Source organism: Pipistrellus hanaki (genome assembly GCF_964339955.1).
Source record: "Pipistrellus hanaki genome assembly, chromosome: 1".
Classification (NCBI taxonomy): Eukaryota; Metazoa; Chordata; class Mammalia; order Chiroptera; family Vespertilionidae; genus Pipistrellus; species Pipistrellus hanaki.
The window spans coordinates 59,542,960-59,565,299 of NC_140503.1; the positions used below are offsets into that span (position 1 = coordinate 59,542,960).

Consider the following 22,340-nt stretch of genomic DNA (forward strand, 5'->3'; position numbering starts at 1 on the left):
GGAAAATACTGTAGAATGTAGATGTTCCCCCCAAATAAAAGGGCTTAGGGCAGAAGGGCTGGTCCGGGGCACGCGGGAGAGCGCGCAGGTTGGGGCAGCCTCCAGGTCTGGAGCGGAAGGTGCGTGCATTCTGCAGGTGCCGGGATTGTGGGCTCGCACCGCCCCGGCTCCAGAGAGGGCGGGAACGGCGGCGTGGCAGAGAACAGGACTTGGCCTCCGAAGCAGAGCCCAAATGTATCCCAAACAGCAGGCGTCGTCGGTCCCGGCGAGTGCCCACCTCTGGCTCGGGGGAGGGGAAGCGGCATTTGCAGAAACCGCAGGGACAGGAGCCCCTCGTTTGGGACGCTAGAAGGCTGGTCCGGCTTGGCTCTTTCCCGACTGTCTTCCCGTGATTGCTTCCCTCACGTGTCCATCATTCCAACCTGCTCTTCCCATTGGCTGTTCCGCCTGCCACTCGGTTCCGCCGCGCTGACCCCCATTGGGCCCCCGCCGCACGAGGCCCCGCCCCAGGAGCTGGGCACCAACACTAGGGCGCCGAGGAGCGAGAGCACGGAGCTGGCTCCGGGCTGGGGGAGGCGGCGGCGGACCGGGAGGAGGCGGAGGAGGAGGAGGAGGAGCGGGGCAGCAGGAGGCAGCGGCGGCGGCGACCCGGCTGGGGTGATGGTGCAGGTGCCCGGGTTGGGCGCGGAGCTGCCCCGCTGAGGGGCGCCTGGTCCGGGGTCCGCAGCGCCGCGGCGTCTCTCCCGGGAGCGGCGGGCGGGCGGCGGCGGGAAGATGCTGAGCAGGTTGATGAGCGGCAGCAGCAGGAGCCTGGAGCGCGAGTACAGCTGCACCGTGCGGCTGCTGGACGACAGCGAGTACACCTGCACCATCCAGGTCAGTGCCGCCCGCCCGCCCGCCCGCGGGACCCCCTTCGTCCCCGGAGTCTGGCCAACTTGGCCCCTTTCCTTTGGCCGCTGCCCGGAGGCGCCCCAGACCCCAGCGCTTTGTCCGCCCCTGGCTGACTACGGAGCACGGCCCCCGTGTGCAGGGCGCCTCCTCCCGAGCCCCTGTCCCTGGCCGGGCGCCGGGCGTTTGGCGCCGCTGCGGGGCGAGTCGCCGCGTTCCGGAGCCCCAACTCGGTTCCCCCGTGCTCTTTCCCGGGGTGAGGGCGCTCCATCCCGGCTGCTGGAGCCGGCCCGGGGAGGGGGCATCGTACGCGGGCGTCCGGAGGGGGGCGGGCAGGGCTGGAGGCTCCTTCCCTGGCCGCCCCGTCGGGGGTGGGAGGGGGCGCGCGCAGGCTTTGGCTCTCCGGCCCAGCAAGGACGGCTAGCAGGCTTTTCTTATCTCTCCTTGGTTGGAAGGATAACGGTATATGTCATAATCTCTCTCCCCCCCCCCCCCCCCCCATTCCCCAGCATTTGTGAGTCAGAGCTCTCTGAAGGTAGAACTGAACGCGCAGCCCATGCACAGTGGCCTATTGAAGGCAGCCCAGCCAGCCCGCCCTCTGGGTGTTCAAGATCCAGGCCCCCCCTTCCCCCCACCCGCCGTTCGCTCCCCAAATCTTATTCTGTTGGGCAGTTTTGGGGGGAGGGGGGCGTGAGGTGAAGATTTAGCAACAAGTCCCAGCGATTTCAGGGTTGACAGTGGCAAGAAAGAATCGGTGACTTACAAAAACACACACACACACACACACACACACACACACACACACGCCAACAATAAGATAATGCTGCACAGCATTCCCACCAGAACCGGGTATTTTTGAAGGGCTTTGTACAACCTCTGGCTTAATGCTCCTTCGCCGCCGCTGTGTGGCACGTCATGAGTAGTAGTCTTCCCCGGGAGGGAGCGCGGTCACAGTCCTCTCTCCTCCTCTGTGAAGTCAGAGGTAGGAAGCACTGACGATGCTGCTGCTCCGGCGTGTAGTTGAGCAGCCGGGTGGATCCTGCGCTCACCCCGGGGACACTGCTCTTTCTGGAGAAGCAAATTGAGTTGGACCCGCAGGGGTCTCTCACCTGGTCCCTGTTTCAGCAAGAAATCAGAGGGGCTTCTCGCCTCAGATGATGTGGCAGGCAAAAACTGTCGGCCCAGGTCCTATCCTCTTTGTCTCCCTGCCTACCCCCCCCCCCCCCCCCCCGCCCATCTCCCCACTTATTTATTTATTTTTTGCTGACAATGCTCAATAGCGGAAAATAGCGGTGTGTGAGAAAGACGCCGCCGGGTAGTGGATGAGAGCAGCTGCCTCTGCTGACTCCGTGCTCAGTTCTGCCTTCTCTCCTCTCCACTCCCTCCCCCCCCCCCCCCCCAAACCAGCTCTGGGCATAAGGGATGACTGCTGCCAAAGACTCGTGAGGGCAGAGGAAAAGAACAAAATCTCTTTCTAAGGTCACTTACATACAGATTAAGCAACCATAAAGATTCTAGCCATCAAGTGAAAGGATTATTGTAGTTGAATATGATAGAGATGTTATGTGTTATGTCCTTGCTGAATAGGTGGCATGCTACTTTTTGTTTCTATTGTATCTTTATGTCATTGTATAGTTTTTTGTTGTTGTGTTTTTTTTTAGTAGGGGAGGAGAAAAGATTGAGTTGACCCTTTCACCATTTGAATACATTGTCTAGAGACTTTAAAGTATTTATCCTTTTTGTTTTAAAATTTAAGGCTTTACACAACAGCATATTAAGGGCAGTGCAAGATTAAGACTTCACGACGCCTAAAAATACTTTTGGGGTATACATATGGTGAAATGAAATTCCCAGGACAGGTCATTAACTTCTGCCAAGGCGTAGAGTAAAAATGAAACACAATTCATGCCTCCACTCCACTAGTGATAATCTTGTGGTTTTAAGGTATCACAATAAGGCAAATGGTTATTTTTCCCAGTTAGTGGAACCTTTAAAGTTGTGGGTAGTTTCCATTAGTATTGAAAAAAAAAATAGTGTTTTTAAGTTAAGTAGAACTTTTTGGACTTATGCTTACTATATGGTTGCATTTATTTATTATAATTTAATGTTTTGGAAATTTAGGAAAATTAAAAGTACAACTTTAAAAATTAAGCTTGGTATAACATGACCATACTGTAACGTGTCCACTGTCTAGACATGTTAATGATTGTGTATAGTGATTCTTGCATAAAATCTAAAAGACAAGGGATTCTAAAGTATATATACTAATATGGTTATTTTTGGGCACCACTATTGTGAATTGCTGTTGCTTTTATCTATGTGAGAAAATGTAAGAAAAGACAGTATTTTATGTGAAATTAACATTTTGTTTATATAGCTTGACTGAGCATTCAGAGACTAAGCTTTTCTTAGCAACTTTTCCCGTTGTGCATTTCTGTGTGTGTGTTTGTGTGCTTATTTGTAAAATTCTGAGTACAGGGTTCTTAAAATCAGAATTGAAAGAAACTGTGAGCTACTTACTAGGTTAAAGCAATATCCCCAACATTTTAGGAATTGCAGTACCGTATATTTTTTTTTTTTAAAATTGGTGACATTTTGAACTTCTTTTCCTTATTGTATGTCATATTTTTCTTTAAATAAGGTATGTATTTCAGAGCTTCTTGAGATAATTAGACACCACTTAGGGTATTGCAAAAGCAGAGCTGCAATAGCCACATTTGGTACATTTCAGTTGTAGGAAATTCTGTCAAAAGTATTGGTCTAGCCTTTAATATTGCAGCAGTTATAATGATCTGGCATTTAGGATGTGATTAGTAGGGCGATGAAAATGCCTTATGTCCTCTCAATGAAGGTTGCCACAGTTACCAAACTATTCTTTTATTCGTTCTGATATGCAGATGTATTTGTAGACCGTGAGAAATGAAAGCGCACATACACAGTGAGGTTGTAGTGTAATTGCTCCCCTGTTGAAGAACATTGTTAACAGCTCCCTGCCAGTTTTGAAGGTCATTGTCTCATAAATGAAGATCTGGCCCATATTTTTCACACATCTGTTTCATTTTATTCATATATATTTATTTACCACATTTACTGCCTTAGTTGGTTATTTTACTTGGTAGAAAAATAGGAAGAGTAAAAAAGCTGCCTAATATCTTTGAATGCAATATACCCAGTGGAGTCATTTTAAAGCTTAGGCATCTGATATCCTAAGGAATAGACTTTTAACTATCTTTGAGGTTATAATAGTTTATAAAATATTAAGAATATTTGTTGCATAAATGCCAGTAGAAATATGTATTAGAAAGTACATGTTTTCAAGTCAGAAATATTAACCCCTTCTGTGATTATTGAAAAGTAGAGTTACCCTGTAAATGAATTAGATTTTGCTGGAACCTATTCCAATAACTACTGATTAAATAGCTAGGTTAAATTGGTTTTTGCAGTTAATGAGGTACTACCATTAATAAAAATGTGTGTGTGCAGAGACAGTTCTGTAATGAAATTAAGGTTTGGGTTTGATGTGGCTCAGCCACTTAGTAACTGTACCCTTACTCTTAGTAAGGGAGGCAGCATTAGGGGAGAGAACAGATGTATTGAGCCCTGTATTTGTCAGGCATTCTACCTGTGTTATACTGTACCTCACAACATCATACCCATTGTAGCAGCTGAAGAAAATGCGATTGTGGATTTGTGGGGGAACCGAGGTTTGTTGAATGGCTAACCCTGTATGAGGCGCTTTGCTGTATGCTTCACTCATTTGGGAGGTAGGTGGTATTATCCTCTTTTTAAAATGAAAGACAGGCCCAGGGGAAGGTACTTGCTCAAAGCTAGCAGATGGCTGATCCTTTTGTCTCCAAATCCCATCTTTTCCCCTTTATCAATTCTCCCTAAGTCCCTTCACCTGTCTATACCTTAATTTCCTCATCTATAAAATGGGAATATTAATACCCTGTTTCCCCAAAAATAAGACAGTGTCTTTTATTAATTTTTTCTCCCAAAGTTGTGCTAGGTCTTATTTTCAGGGGATGTCTTATTTTCAGGGAAACACGGTACTTAGTTCACAGTAAAGAGAAAATTAGTTAGAAATATTATGAATAATAGGGAAAAATTAAACAGAATAATACACTATACTTACATTGGGCCTTATTCTATGCAAATAAAAAATAGAATTGAGAAATGTTTTATTTAAGCTGTAAGTTCCCTTAAGAGGACTTCTGATAAATCTCAGTGAAATTGTAAAATCCAAAGCTGGGATGCAGAATCTTTATTAGAACTGTTCTTTAAATTTTAAGAGTTCAGGTTTGCTTTCTTCTGTCCCACCAAGTCTTTGGCCTTAAAGGGGCACTTATTGCCTGGAACGTTCTCTGTCTTTTCTAAGAACTTCAGCGTCATATTGGGTAAGCGGGATCCTTGGTTTCATTGTATTTTCGTGAATTTTAAAAAATATTTTAAAAGCAATTATGCTGTCTCAGGATCTCTGTTACCATAATAAGCAAGACTAATTCTGAAAACTAAGATAGTTCCAGAATCAGCCCTCCAGAATCCTAACATCCTTTGTATTCTGTTTCTTAATTTGTGTTTTTAAACATTTATTACAGAAAATGAATGCAAACCATCCGTTTTCATACAGAAGGTAAATTCTAGATGTCTATTTTTGCTCTGATTCTTTTTGTGTTTGAAAAAGTACTGTTTAAGGAAGCATCAGTGGCATCCCAAAGAAACCTAGAAGCATTCACCACACAAGTTTTACTCAGTGGGATTTGTATTAATTTGCATTTTATTAAATGCTTGAAATGAATATGCTAGATGAGGCTATTCAACATAGTGTAAAATAGAAGAGCATGTGGTTTTTGAGTCTTCTGTTTGCTACATTGTCCAGAGGCTCTTTATCATATCTGTGCTATCATTAATATGACACACACAAAAATGTTTGCCAAAATGAAATCAGACAACCTAAAGACAGAAAGTAATCATTTTTATTATTCATTTGGTTTATGGATAGGTATTAAAATGTATAACTCACAATCAGAAGAAGCAAGGCATTAGTTTTAGAAGGGATTTGCCAGTGATATAATAATTACTATATTAAAATATTTTGAATTCCTTTTAGAACTTTATTTTCATATAGATTGTACTTTAGAACTTAAAAGAAGAGAGTCAAGAGAAAACTGTAAATCTTAAGCCCTAAGAATTATATAGTTCAGTGCTTTACATAGTTATAGTTCAATAAATATTTGTTTTGATTTGTTTGTGCTACATGATTTCGGTGTTGACTTCTTATGCCTGAAAACAATAAACATTTTCTTACAAATGTACAACCCTTTTTATAGTTTCAGCCCATCCATTTCTAAACCGTTCTGCAACTCCTTTCCCTGGTGAGAGGTACAGTCTGTCAATATGATATTTTATGGAGCCTTTGAGGTCTCTGATAACTTTCTGAGGTTATCTTTTGTTGAATGAGTGGAGCTCCAGTCTAAAGCTTCTATACTTTTTAAGTTAATCTCTTAGGATTCCAAGCTTTTCAGGTCCCTCCTCTCCATCTTTGCAGGTTTAGAAGGCTTAGGTCAAATGGACACTGTAGAACAGTGCTTCTTGGAGCATTAGATCTGGCAGAATTAGGACACTGAGTATAGGGGTTACCCCAGTCACAGAAACCTCCTTGACACCTTTCCCCTAAGTAGTATCACATAAAATGACCTCCTCACGGCCTCATTTTCTAACATCTTGCCCCAACAGGAAGTGAACCATGTTTCCCAACCTGTTTCTAATGTGTATTTTAACCTGACTTCATTTTCCCTCTGACAGTCTCGTCTGTAACATTCTGTCTGACTCTGCGGACCCTGTTTCGTGGAGCAGGCTCTTGGAGGTCACTCTTCTTCAGCTGTGCCTCACCAGAGCTTGTCCAACAGATGTGACTATAATGGAGGATTGGCAACAACCTTACAGCTTCTCTGTCTCACTGCATGGTGCTTAGGGAGGAGGGTGCTGTCCTCCTAGAGATCAGGTGGCAGTTCTTGGCTCCTCTTCTCTGCCATTTAACCTTTGGGGCTCAGGCCAACCGCCTCAATGGTTTTCTCATGCAGCTGAGAAATACGAAGAGTACCAAAACATGGGATGGGTTAAAGCGGTGGTTTCTCAAAGCATAGTTTGTGGATGATCAGCGTCAGTTTCACCTGGGTATTTGTTAGAAATGCACAACACCTTGTCATGTCCTTTGTAGCTGGGTCTTCCATTCCTTTAGGTTGGCAATACAACTTTTTGAACTTCTATAAACATTTTAAATATAGGTAGAGCCAAAGATCGACTAGGGATATCAGTTTCTGTGGGAAGCCAGCTTCTAGATTTAAATTGTGGACCTCTTGCCTCCCAAGACCACCTTGTGATCCTCATTATTGTTGTCAACATGTTGAACAAGATAGGGCCCTTGCATTGGTCTTTCACGGATTGTAATTGCTATACTATTTCTAAGAATGGTGCTTTACCTTTGTGGTCTTTCTAACTTAATTGTATAACATCCTGGGTTTGGAATTGTAAAGACTCTTAGGTTCAAATTCTCCAGGCTTTTGCTTGCTAACATCAAACTAGACACCACTTGTGTGAAATAAGTCCTCTGAGGAGATCCTTCCGTGCCATGCTCATACAGGCAAAATAATTAGGCCACATGCTTGGCAACTACTGAGTTTGTGTACAATAGCTCCATTCACTTGTCTACAGAAAACACCCCTTTGACAGTGATTATAGCTTTTATTCCCCCCCCCCCCCCCCCCACTTATGACTCCCTGCATAACCATGACCTCATCTGCTGGTCCATATTTAGAAACCTTCTAGACCACTCCAGAAATGCTTTAGGATTCATTCCTATATATTAAGGATTGTTTCAAAGCCTCAGACAATCACTGCTCACCAAGGGAAACCACTCAAGATCAGGACCAAACCTAGCTACTATGTCTTATTAGAGCCATCTCACTGTGTCACAGCTCAGGGCCCTTTCCCTTTTTTTTTCTTCTTCTCCCCCCCCCCCCCATTTATTTATTTATTTATTTATTTATTTATTTATTTTTACATATTTTATTGATTTTTTTTGCCCCCCTCCCTCCCTCCCACACATCCCCTCCCTCCCCAGAGTTTTATGTCCATTGGTTGTACTTATATGCATGTATACAAGTCCTTCGGTTGATCTATTATCTCCCCCAGATCCTCCTCCCCTCCCCGCTGTAATTTGACAATCTGCTTGTTGCTTTACTGTCTCTATATCTATCTTTTGGTTCATCAGTTTATGATGATCTTTATTATCCACAAATGAGTGGGGTCATGTGGTGTTTCTCTTTCATTGATTGGCTTATTTCACTCAGCATGATGTTCTCCAATTCCATCCAGGTTGCTGCAAATGATGAGAATTCCTTCTTTTTTTATGGCAGCATAGTATTCCATTGTGTAGATGTGGCCCTTTCCCTTTTGTCGACATTGTGAACCTTGCTAAAAGCAAGAGGAATAGAGGAAGAGATGGGTTAGAGCAGTGGCTTCTCCAAGTGTGGATTGTGGATGATCGGCATCAGTCTCACCTGGGCACTTGTTAAATGCAAATTCTTGGCCCTACTTGGAGACCTAACAAATCAGAAACTTGGGGAATAGAGCTGGGCAATCTGTTTTAGCAAGTCTCTCAGGCGAGTCTTACGTTTGCTGAGGTTTGAGAATCACTACTAGTGGGTTATACAGAGATTTAGTAGACAAAGTTGATGAGTCTTGTTGATTGAATTATAATAGATAAGAAGGAGAAGCCAAGAGTCAATCTCACATTTTTTAAACTTTTTATTTTCTTCGAAATGGTCTTAACGGATTCTCTTACCCTTGTAAGGTAAAAGTTAGGTTGTTTTGCAGATATGCATACCTATCTTCAAGTGGGCAGGATTTTAAACATTCTACAGTGGGTCATAATTCCAATTTGATGCTCTTATTTTTGTGTTCCCTGATCTGAAAATATGATTATTTTATATCTGCATATTGATTTTCAAGAAAATCTTTAGAATTTAAAGCACTGAGGGATTAGGAAGGAGTAAAGGTGCCTAAGGGCTGAAGGACTGCAAACATGTGAATAGCAAACTGTAAGACATCCTGGAATTCAGGGCTGTGATAAGGTGATAGGCTATGGCAGTGCAAATGTGGGGGACTCAAAATTAACAGATATTTCTCAAAGGAGTTGAGATTTAAACTAGGTCATGAAAGAGTTCCAAAGCAGAAAGTGGGCTATGAGGGGGGTGGGGTGGGTAAAGGGCCCTCCAGGCTGACAAAATAGCAAGCTCCTTTTAGGTAGAAAAGCTAAAAATGTAAAGCCAAATAAACATGCTTAGTCTTTACTATGTTTACCTGACTTACTCTGGTACAGTTGAGGCAAACAACAGAAATCTACTTGTCTACAAGGGAAAATTGCTGTCAGCAAATTTCAATCATTTTTGACGTGTTCAGAGGAGTCAATCTAAACTAAAAATAAACGCATTTGGCCTTAGGTTAAGTCTAATTCCAAAACTGTATAACACACATTAAGATTCCTCACAAAGCAATGGCACCGTTGAAAGAGAAGGTGGATTCAGATATCCATCTTCATTCTGTGGCTGCAGCCACTACATGTGAATTTTATGTCCAGGAGACCTCATCCCTGGCATCAGTTTACTTATCCGACCAGAAACGAGGGTATCAAATTCCAACATTTCACTGATGTTTGGAAATCCTTTAACTGATACATTGCCACCTAAACTGTGCATTAACAGTTAGGAACTGTGACCCATGGGTCCCTAAAAGGCATACTCAGCATTTCTCTTCCCACACCTGCGTGGCCACCAAGAAGAGCTTTGCTAGAAGACGAAGGAGTGCAGCTTCAGATTCCCCAGTGAGCCCGGGCCTGGCCGTTTCAAAGCTCCCAGCCTCACACAGGGCGCACTTCTTAGCCCTCAGCACAATGCCAGGCTGGGGCTTTGGGAACGGGAGCCTCTAAGAAAGCACTCTTTGGCATTGGGCAATCAGTGTTCGGCAGAAAGCCAATGCTAATAGGTTATTTTGCTCTGGAAAAGGAAGAAAAAAAAAAAGGAATAGTCTAAAAACTGATGAATAGGGGAATGACTGACAATACGGGCACTCCACTTTGTTGGAGGGATGAGGGAGGCTTGCTGTGAAATGGTATGATGGGAGCCAGATAAATTAGCAAAGGCCCACAGGCCCAAGCCCTAAAAGAAATAGTGGTACCTCAAAACAGCGTGCCCCAGGGCACACTCACATGTCTGGCCACTTTCATTGAATTTGTCGTAGGGAAAAGCCAACCATTGTGAACCCTCACAGCCTGGTATTCCATCCAGGCATCCATAGACGCGCAAGTTACCCTCGGCCTCCAGGCAGGTGCAGAGCCTTCTGTCTCTATAGCTTGATTCAACTCAGGAGCCTGGACCCCAGCCTTATTTTGAGGACACCTGAGTGGACGAGGTGGCTTTAGGAGTCCCAAAGGATTCCAAAAGCTCTAGGCAGGATGTGTCAGTAAGAAGCTGCTTGGCACGAGTCAAGCAGATAAGAACATTGATCACAACACAAAGAGGAAGAATTAATCACGTCATCTAAAGCTCTCAAGTACTTCTAGGGGTAATTTAGGCTGGAGACGGCATCCAGCCTGCCCTCTTTTTGGATTTTTCCCTTTAGAAAAACCCCAAAGATCCCCCCGAGTTATGGAATTGGAAGGTTGTGGATCGGAAGGACTATGGACTGGCAATGATGCCTGGGATGTTACGAGGCATGTTGAGCCTGCAGTTTCACAGCACACACTCATCTGTACAGCAGAGGATCTCATCAGCTCTTTGGGAGCCCACTCAGAAGAAATTTGGCTGTTGAAAGATAAGCGTCTGATCAAAACATAAGGTAGTTCCAGCACTACAGTGAAACTTCTTCAATCGATGCCAAGCTTTAGATTTCAATGCATGTGAAAAAGGCTTTAAAAAAAAAGAGAAAGTTTGCTTGGTGTAGTTGCAGGATATAAAGATACTGAACCAACTATTGCAGTGTCAGATTTCATAAGCAACATAGCTTATATGAAAAAACCAACACTTTCTTTGCTTGTTTTCAAATACACTTTAGGTTATTTAATAAACATATTTTAAATGAATAGCCACAGATCAGCTGGAGTGGCTTGATGGTTGAGAGTCAACTTATGAACCAGGAGGTCACAGTTAGATTCCTGGTCAGGGCACATTCCTAGGTTGCAGGCTGGATTTTCAGTGTGGGGCGTACAGGAGGCAACCAATCATTGATTCTCATCATTGATATTTCTGTCTCCCTCTCTGAAATAAATAAAAATATTTTAAAAAGAAAAGAAAGTGACAGAAGTGGATAAACTTTTCTTTCCAGATCCCACAATTTTATTCCTACCATCTTTTCTGACACAATAGCTCTTCTATTTATTTCTTATTATCTCCTTTGTTTTATGCTAACTTATACTTTGGGCCACTCATTTAATACAGTCTTTTACCACAATTTCTGGTAGCCATTACTACTAAGCTATACCTTTGCTTATTGTCAAATTCTTTGTGTGGTGGTCACACCTTTTATGATGATGGTGGTGGCAGAAGGTGTTTAAAAGTATTCAACCATAACATATTTAAATATACATTAAAACAATGTGATACATGTCCTTTACTTTTAACACAAGTGCTGTGTATTTTAATTAATTGGAGTTTAAAATAATACAAACATCTAAATAAATTGACATCTTGGGGCTTGACTGAGATGAATTTTCAGTATGTTCAGAATTTTGTTAACTTTTTTTTGCAATTATTTCATAATGGATGAATAGACTCAATGAGGCTCGAAGTCTCCGTGACTTCAGGTATGACACTGAGGGATTGAGTGGACATAGTGACTGCACAGGGCCAGGAAAGTCTTTAAACCGGTCAGCTGAAATTAGTGAAATTTGAGGGAGATTGAAATAATTGACTGATGGGGGACACTAAAAATTAAAATCAGAGAAACTGTTGGGATGGAGCAAGATGGGTGTTAAGCAGAAATACCTGGTTGGATCTGGAGGGAGGGTCTGGATTGGGGATAAGGAAAGGGTGCTGGAGATCTGTTTTCCTGTTGCTGCAGCTGTGTGCGATAGTAGAGGCTTAATGGGTTAAAGTAGTGGTTGGCAAACTCATTAGTCCACAGAGCCAAATATCAACAGAACAACGATCAAAATTTCTTTTGAGAGCCACATTTTTTATACTTAAACTATATAGGTAGGTACATTGCTATTAACTTAATTAGGGTACTCCTAAGCTGGCCTTTGCTAAAAACTCAAGGGGCCAAAGGGCCGCATGTGGCTGGAGAGCCGCATTTTGCCCACCACGGGTTTAAAGTATCTCTCTAGACTTGCCCCCCATGTGGGAATGACACTTAAAATATTCAATCATCAATGAGGCACTGTGAATACTCACTGACCAGGACCGCTAGAGTGCACTGGAGCTGGGTCTGGGGCCCTGCGCTGGGTCAGACATGATTGGACGCTGAATCGTGGAGGCTGAGGGTGGTTCCAGGGAAGAGAGGAGGGGCCTCTCAGGGCAGTGGCTTTTTGTAGAGAAATATTTCAATATTTTAATGACCAGCAGGATTTTATTGGAGCATGACAAAGAGGAATCTGCTCCTCACTCCATCAGGCTTCTTCTGTTAGGTAGGATGAAATGGGAACTTGCAAGAAGTTACAAATGTCCAAGTGCTTTTGAGGAATGACAGGGATCACAATGAATTCAGTCTTCCTCTTCCTGCTGCAGCCTCAGTGGTGGCAGGCGTCTGAGCCTCCTGCATTGCCTCCCCTGGCTCTCCTTTATGCTGGCCAGATATGGGGTTCAAACAGTCTAGGTTTTACCCCCCTGTGGAGCAGTGGGCCCATTCCCACCGTTCACATGCTTCCAAAATGCAACTCCGATCATTTCTTTTTAAAATCCTTAAAGCTTTCCCATTGCCTACTGAATAATAGCCCTTTATAGCTTTGTTTCCTATCATCCTGCATATGCATTTCCTCTTGCTGCAGGAATCACCAGTCTCTCATCAAATCACCTCCTCATCCCAGGGTGGACTCCCACCCCAGCGTTGCTGGGCAGTGCCTTGTGGATCTTATTATAGCACTTTCCACACTAAAATGTAAATATTTAAGTACACGTCTACCTCTCTTTAGACAGGGAACTCTTTGAAAGGCAGACCTGAAATCTTTGTACCATTAATAGCTAAGGTCTTACTTGGGGCTTAACAAAGGTTGATTGTAGATGTGCATGAATGAAAGTGTTACCTCTGATAAAGAGGATTATTAATAATACAAATGTAAAGTTACCTCTGATTTGAGCTAAACAGACTTTTAAAGATGAAGACATCCATCCTGGCCTGAGTTTCTCAGTGGTTAGAGCTTCCCCCCTCACCCACTGAAAAGTCTCAGATCGATTCCCAGTCAGGGGCATGTACCTGGGCTTCAGATTTAATCCCACTGGCTCATGTGGGTGGCAACCAAATGATGTTTCTCTCTTTCTCTCGTGTACTCACCCTTCCCCCTTCGCCCCCATCCCCCAATTCTCTTCCACTCTCTGTAAAAATAATTTGAAAAAAATATGCTTGGGTGAGGATTAACAACAACAAACAAACAAACACACACACTCACAAATAAACAAACTGAATACATCAGATTTTCTGGTCTTTAGAATTATGTTATTGTGACTTTAAAAGGTGGTTGTGCAACTCTAGGAATATATTAAAAACCACTGAATTGCCCACGTTAAAGTGGTAATTTTATGATGTGGATTCTATTTTAACTAGAGGCCTGGTGTACGAATTTGTGCACAGGTAGGGTCCCTCTGGGTGGCCTGCAGGGATTGGGTCGAAACCCACAGTCCAATGCTGCCTACATCTTTTACCTGCTGCTCCCCCTTATCTGGCCCCACTGTGCCTGCCATGGGCTCGCGCCCAGTCAGTCCCGATTGGGAGAAGCCACAGCAGCACTTGCCAGCCATGAGCCCCGTGCCTGGTGCCCTCCCAAGGGAGTGGCCTGCAGGACTGGGCTGAAACCAGCTCTCCGACATGCCCAGAGGGGGTCTCAGATTGTGAGCGGCACAGGCCAGGCTGAGGGATCCCACCGGTGCACGATCAAGTTGGAAAGGGACTGCGGGAGGGCTCCAAGGTGTGTCTGGCCCATCTCACTCAGTCCCGATGGGCTGGACCCCAGCAGCAAGCTAACCTACTGGTCAGAGTAGGTTAGCTTGATGCAGATGCCCCATGGTGGTCAGTGCATTTCATAGCAATTGGTTGACCAGTTGACTGTCTGCCCCCTGGTGGTCAGTACACGTCATAGCGAGTGGTTGAGAATAGTTAGGATATCATTAGCATATTATGCTTTGATTGGTTGGTTGTTCTGCCATTTGGTGTATTTGCTTATTACCCTTTTATTATATAGGATTTACACATCAGTTTCTTGGTTTTGATAATGTACTAGCCATAATAATAAAAGGGAAATATGCTAATTAGATCTGGTGTCTTTCAGATGTCCTTCCTGATGAAGCCAGGGCCAGAGGTAAGCCAGCCTGGGTCCCAAGTGCCTTCAGGCAGCCGGCTGTGGGGGGAGAGAGGGCAGGAGAACCAGCTGGGGTCCTGGGTACCAGAAGATAGGAAGGCCTACTCTTGCATGAATTTTCATGCACCGGGCCTCTAGTAGTTTTATAAGGTGTTACTATCAGGGGAAACTGGGGGAAGGATTCATGAGACATGCTTATACTATTTTTATAATTTATTGTGAGTCTGTAATTATAATAAACAGTTTTTATTTATTATTTTTGAATTTATTAGTACTTAGCACAGTTTCAAAATATACAAAACATTAACTGACAAAATTATAGGGAGAAAATGACAAGTCCATTACCACAGTGAGAGATACTATTAGTAGCTGAGGAATTAGGCAGAATATTTGAGTAATAAATTAATAACCTTGATCTGCCATTTAAATAGAATCCTGCATTTAATAAATGCAGAATGCTGATTATTTTCAATTATACATGGAACATTTACAAAAACTGACCAACTGCCAGGTCAGAAAGGAAGTCTCAACAAGTTTCCAACAATCGCAAACATTTAGAACGCATCCTCTAACCAGAATGTAAGTAGTTAAGTTAGAAAATAATAAGAGAAAATGTTCTTAAAAAGTACTTGCTTGAGAAACTTAAGATGTAATCCTAAACGAATCAGGAATTTAAAAGGAAATAACCATGAAAATAAAAAAAATTAACAATGATAAAAGTACTACATATCAAAATGTATAGCATACATTTAAAGTGATGCTAATATGTAATTTTATTTTTTAAAAATAATAAACAGTTTTTAAAAGGTGATTAGTTTTCCTGAGCAAATATTTTCATTATTTTTAGTTAGGATTTATGGTTCAGAGTGACTATAGAAAGTTTTCTCATTTGATTAGGATCCAGTTACTTTCAATATTATGTAGAATTATTTATAAGCAGATAAGTTTTGATATATGATGCTTGAAAATAAAGTCAGTTATAGTCCAATAAAAAGATAAATTAGGGTTTAGAAATGATATTTCAGTAGTCTGTTTTTGCCTACTTATTATTCTTTGTTCCTCTCCTTAATGTTTCTCTGACATAGTTACAATGAAAATGAATGTACGGCTACATAACATAATGCCATTATTGTGTTTTATGATTTTTTGTTATAATGTAAATGTTGCATAGTTTAATTGTAATATATATTAATTGATTCATTAAAATTTTATTGAGTTCTTAGTATGTTTTGGACCCTGTGATAAACACTTTTATGCACTCTTTTATTTAATCCTATCCATTTGATAGAAAATATTATTGTCCCTAATTACAGATGAGTACAATAAGGCTTACAGATGTTAAACAACTTGCCTAATACCTCACAGCTGGCCAGTGGGAGAGCTGGGATTCTGTATGACCTTTCTTACTGTTCTGTGATGCAGCAGGCAGTGTAGTGCAGTGGAAAAGAAACCACCAATTTGTGGGAGTTGGGAGACCTGTATGAAAAGCCTGCCTCTCTGACAAATTAACTTTGAAGCCTTGAGCAGGTAACAACTTCTCAGATGCAGCGTAACCTGTCATCTGTAAAATGAGACTCAGACAGGAGACCTCCTCCACTCTTTCAGCACATGCATTCTATAGTTCACAGGAAATTTGTCCACAGCACAATAGTGTTTTTCTTGGTGTTCCCATTGTAAAGAATAGTCTTTAAAAATGTAAACATTCCTTTTAAAGATAGGATGTTAATGGAAGAGCTTGGTGACTGTTTCAGCCTATGATCTGGCCCTTAATTTTGTAGAACACAAAATATAGTTTTATCTACTCATTCAACACAGATCAGATGCTGGAGGATTGAGTCACGCTAATCAAAATCAGAGAGTTTTTTGTTGTTGTTTTTTTTAATCCAGAATCTCAGTTTATTATATTGGGATAGTGAAAACTAGTTTCTGTCATTGTAGGCACTTCTTTTAGGATCGGAGACTTTGGAACACCAAATTAGAAAGTTGTTTTGGAAGGCAAAGGGAATCAAATGGTATTGAAGGATATTCTTCTATATTATATAAAAGCCTATAAGCTATCTCTGTCCAATAGCAGATTTCTATTCATTATGTATCTACCAGAATCGGTTTTCCCTCTCTCCCTGAATAGTAATTACTAATTGCTTATAAAGTCTTCTCTTTAGCTTTGGATCATAAGAGTTAATTCTGATATATTTTAAAAGTTTCTACTGTTCTTTTGCTCTTACTTTCTGCTTTTCCTAAAATGTAAACTTAACTTTTTCAAAAGTCAGATTTATCAGGGAACAATTTACATAGCGTAAAACTGACTCCTTTATAGGCATGCAGTTCTTTGAATTGTGACAAATGTATACAAATTGTGTAACTATCATATATAGACTGTTTCCACCACCACATAAAGTTGCCTTGTGCTCCTTTATGGTTAGTCTCCTCCCATTTCTGGCAGCCACTAATCTGATTTTGGTCCTTATAGTTTTGCCTTTTCTACAATGTCATAAAGTAGAATCATACAATATGTAATTTTAAAAATCTGGCTTTTTTAGCATAATGCTTTTTTGAATTACAAATTACATATTCAAAGGTTCATCCATTTAAGGTGTAAAAGTCAACAGCTTTTAGTATATTTACAGTTGTGCATCATCAACATAATCTAATTAAAAAACATATCACCCTGGAAAGAAAGCTTTTACCCATGAACAGACACTCCCATTTTCTGTCTTTCTCCCCTAAATTCTCTGCCCAGGCAAACACTAATCTACTTTTTGTTTCTATAGATTTACTCTTTCTGCACATTTCACATAAATTGTATCATACAATGTATGGTCTTTTATAACTGACTTCTTTCACATAGTATAATACAATGGTTGGCAAACTGCGGCTCACAGGCCACATGCAGCTCTTTGGTCCCTTGAGTTTTTAGCAAAGGCCAGCTTAGGAGGACCCTAATTAAGTTAATAACAATGTATGATATTGAGGCTGATCCAAGTAGTAACTTGTATTAGTACTTCATTCTTTTTTCCTGTTAAATAATTTCCCATTGTATGGATATATCCCATTTTGTTTAACTATCAGTTGATGTCCTATTGTGTTGTTCCACTTTTTAGCTATTATAGATAATCCTGTAATCATTTATGTACAAGTTTTTGTGTAGATGTATGTTTTAATTTTCCTTGGATAGATACATAGGAGTAGAATGCTGGATCATATGATTACTTGATGTTTAGCATTTGAGGGATTGCCAAACATTCTCCCAAAGTAGCTGCATGAGGGCTCCAATTTCTGCCTGTCCTTACCAATCCTAACTATCATTTGTCTTTTTGATAGCCATTCCATGGGTATGAAGTAGTATCTTATTGTGTTTTTGATTTACATTTCCCTAAAGATGTTCTTTTCATGTACTTATTATCATTTGTGTATATATATATATATATATATATATATATATATTTTTTTTTTTTTGAGAAATGTTTATTCAAACCTCTCATCCATTTAAAAATGGGATTTGTCTTTTTGTTACTGTGTTATAAGCGTTCATTATATATTCTGGATAGAAGTCCTTTATCAGGTACAGTAATTCCCCTTGTCTGCAGGGAATGTTCCAAGGCCTCAGTGGATGCCTGAAACCACAGGTAGTACTGAGTCCTACATATACTACATATTTTTTAATACATAGATACCGATGATAGTTTACTTATAAATTAGGTACAGCAAGAGATTAACAAGAGTAATAAAAATAGAATAATTATAATATCCTGTAATAAAAGTTATGTGACTATAGTATCTCTCTCAAAATAGCTTATTGTACTGTACGTACAACATAGATATGCTGGACAAAGGGATGATTTATGTCCCGTTTAGTTCAGAGTGGGATGGAGTGAGATTTCATCACAATATTTAGAATGGCATGCCATTTAAAACTTTTGATTTTTTTTTATTTCTGGACTTTTCCATTTATATATTTGGTCTGTTGTTGAGTGTGGGTAACTGAAACCATGGGAAGAGAAACCTTGGATAAGGGAGACCACTATAAACAACTCACAGATATTTTCTTTTATTCATTGTGTTGTCTTTTCATTTCCTTAATGGTGTCTTTGGAAGTACAATAGATTTTAATTTTAATAAAGTTCAGCTTATCAATCTTTTTTTTTTAAAATTGTTTGTGCTTATATCTAAAAAATCACTGCCTAGTCTATGGTCAAGAAGATCTGTATTTTCTAAGGGTTTCATAGTGTTTGTTCTTACATTTAGGTCTGTGGTCCATTTTGAGTTAATTTTTGTGTATGCTGTGAGGTAGGGCTCCAAATTTGTACTTTTAAAATATTGATATCTAGTTATGTACCCCCATCAAATTGTCTTAGTCCCTTTTGTTGAAGATCAGTAGACGATAAATACATGGGCTTATTTCTGGATTCTAAATTTTTTTCTATTGATATATTCCATTTCATTTATATGTCTTTCTTTATACCAGTACTACACTGTCTGGATTACTTTAGCTTTGTAGTAAGTTTTGGAATAGGGAATTATAGTTGGCCAATCTTGTTCCCTTTCAAGATAATTTTGGCTATTTTCAGTCCATTGCATTTCTATATGAATTTTAGGATCAGCTTGTCAATTTCTGAAAAAAAAAAAAAAAAAAAAAAAAAAAAAGCAAGCCAGGTGGAATTTTGATAGGACTTTTATTGAAGCTGTAAATCAATTTGGGGAGGATTGCCATCTCCTTCACAATATTAAGTCTTCTGATTCATGAACATAGATGTCTTTCCATTTATTTAGATCTTTAATTTTTAACAGTGTTTTGTGTTTTTCAGTGTAAGCATGTTTTTGAGATTCATTCACATTAGTGCATGTATCGGCAGTTGGTTCCTTTTCGTTGTGGAGTAGTATTTCATTTTGTGGATAGATCACAGTTTGTTTATCTATTTGATGGACATTTGAATTATTTTGGCAATTATGAATAAAGCTGCAAAAGATATTTGTATACATGTTTTTATTTAAACATAGGTTTTCATTTCACCTGGGTAAAGACATAGAAATGAGGCATTTGACTGTATATAAGTATATGTTTACCTTTATAAGAAACTACCAAACTATTTTCCAAAGTGACTGTACTATTTTGCATTCCTATCAGCAATGTCTGAAAGCTCCAGTTGCTCCACATCCTTACCAAACACTTGGTATTATTAGTTGGTGCTTTGTAAAAGCTATTCTGATAGGAGTATAGTAATATTTCATTGAAATTTTAATTTTTCTAATGACTAATGATATAAAACATAAAATTCGTGAGATCCTAGATTTTTGGAGTTGGAAGAGGCATAGAAGAGTTCATCCTTGGCTCTTACATTGCGTTTTTCATGGGCTGTCTGAGGCTGGGGCCGTTGGGGGACTGAGGAACATGCCGAGTAGGTGGGGATCTGCACTTCCCACCCAGAAGGGTTTACTTTTACCAGGTATTGAATTTCCATGTGACATAATATTAGAAAAAAGATACCTCTGTTTAAAAAAAGTCTGACAGCTACTAAACTCATTCTCTTTTTAAAAAACAATAACCATTTTTATTCATTTCAGAGAGAAAGAGGGACAGGGAAATAGAAACATCAATGATGAGAAAGAGTTACCAATTGGCCACTTCATGCACACCCCCCACCAGGGATCAAGGCTGCAACCCAGGCATGTGCCCAGACTGAAAATTGAACCATGACCTCCTGATTTATGGGACGATGCTCAACCACTGAGCCATACTGGCCAGGCTCATTTTTATTTTTTTGAGAGGACAAAAAGACTCAGAGAAGTACATTGACTTGCTTAAGTTCATATAGTTAGTCTGGAGAAGGCTCAGACTCAGTGTTCTTTATTCTGCACTATACTGTTTGTCATAACTCTAGAATTTTAGTTTATATTGGCTCAAGGAAGAATTATGATGAGGAGCCTAATCAAGATTTGTTAAAATGATAAACATTTAAAAAATAAATTTCTTTTATGCTGAAAAATAGTACATGGAAACTGAGTGGAAGGGAGGGAGGGAGTGAAAACTAAGTCATCTTACTTGAGTTAGCTGCACTAAGAAAGGGAGGGTAATCTTTTCTTTAGGAAACCAGTTTCCAGTACAAAACCTTCTAAAATCACTGTGCTTGGTTTCTAACTAATGTAGAAAATGTAGCACAACTGTCAGAGGTTATAAATGACAACGCATTATGGAAATAGGTGAGGGAACAAGCAGGAATTTGCCATGGGGAAACAGACATCATATTTTGTTATCAGTTTTGACAAACACCAGCAATGGCTCATCAGTGTTGGAAGGGTAAAATTGAATTCATTAGGCACAATCATAATGGTTAGAAAAAGTTATATTTTATAAGAAGGAGTCAGTTCTCAAAGCCTTTCTTTATTGAGATTTTTGTGAAAATTACTGGAGGGTGAAAGCAGTTCTATATTGACAATTCTGAGATTGGCTGCAGGACTAATGAGTAAGGCGTGCATGGTTAGATTGAGCAGAATTTCATTACAATGCTTTTGGTGGATTTGAGTAAGTTTAATTTAATAGAGGTGTAGTGAAAGGAACATTGTAGCTATAAAAAAGAAGGAACTTTTACCATTTGCAACAGCATGGATGGAACTGGAGAGCATTATGCTAAGTGAAATAAGCCGGTCGGAAAAAGATAAATATCACATGATCTCACTCATATGTGGGATATAATGATCAACATAATCTGATGAACAAGAATAGATCCAGAGACAAATGGTAGGGGAGGGGGAGGTTAGAGAGCAACCAAAGGACGTGTATGCATGCATATTAGCATAACCAATGGACACAGACACTGGAGGGTGAGGGCTTGCCCGAGGTGGGAATGGCGGGGAAGGGGGGAGGGGAGGTTTCAAGCAGGGAAAAAGGAGACATATGTAAAATTATAGACAATAAATAAAATAAATTTTAAAAAGAAAGGAACATTATATTTGGACTCAGAGAACTTGAAGTCAAGCCTTGGCTGTGCTTTATACTATTTATGTGACCTTGAATGAGTCACTTAACTTTTGTGACATTTTTTGTGCTTTAAAAAATTTCAGAAGAGTTATAGTAATACCTGCCCGCCCTACTGCCCAGAATTGTATGAGTAGATAAAAAAAAAGAAAATATGTATGAAAGCATTTTGCAATTTTAAAATATTATTTAGCTATAGTTTTTATTAACAATAGCCTTTTGGAATTTGATACACAGGTTTAAAGAAAGGGTTTTCTTCCTTTTTTTTTTTTTTTGCTGTTAATTCTCACTTAGATAGATTTTTTCAATTGGTTTTTTAGAGAGAGTGGGAGGGAGGGAGGGAGGGAGTGAAGGAAAAAGAGAGAGAGAAAGAGAGGGGGGGGGATATGAGAGAGAGAAGAGAGAGACATCAATCGGCTGCTTTCTACAGGAATCCCAACGGGGCGGGAATGGAACCTGCAACCCAAGTACATGTCCTTAACTGGGAATCGAACCCGAGCCAATACTCTAACTACTGAGCACACTAGCCAGGGCTCTTCCTTATATTTTGCCACAATTTACTTGCATTCCCTTTGCCTCTCTTTACTTGCACATCTCTAGTTTTAGGGGGAGTTTTGCTCTGTCCTCAGTCCTCCTCCTCTTTGAAATAGATGATCCTTCCTCACTTCTGTCCATTACAAGAGATGACTGTGTTAATCTTCTACTAAGGAAAAGATGAGTTGGTTTTCATTTTGTGCAGATATTTAGCTTAACAAGCCTGGCTGAAGTGTTACATTTACAAGCTGCAAGTAGGTTTTCTTACTTGGCATTGAATTTCCCTCCTTGTGGTTGTTCAGTTTCTTATACTACTGCCTTTTCTCTGGCCTCTCTGCTTCCTGTAGATGTGTTTGACACCTAATATGCCTTCACCTT

At 40.6% G+C, this 22,340-nt stretch overlaps 1 protein-coding gene across 2 annotated transcripts in view; it reads left to right on the top strand.

Moving 5' to 3' along the window:
• Positions 1-22,340, top strand: part of FRMD5 (FERM domain containing 5) — a 271,184-nt gene continuing 248,844 nt past the window's right edge. For both annotated transcript variants that reach the window (XM_084903325.1, XM_084903326.1), the window contains exon 1: positions 1-876. In XM_084903325.1, the coding sequence (XP_084759451.1) occupies positions 775-876 (102 nt within the window). In that variant the 5' untranslated portion in view covers positions 1-774. The remainder of the gene's footprint in view (positions 877-22,340) is intronic.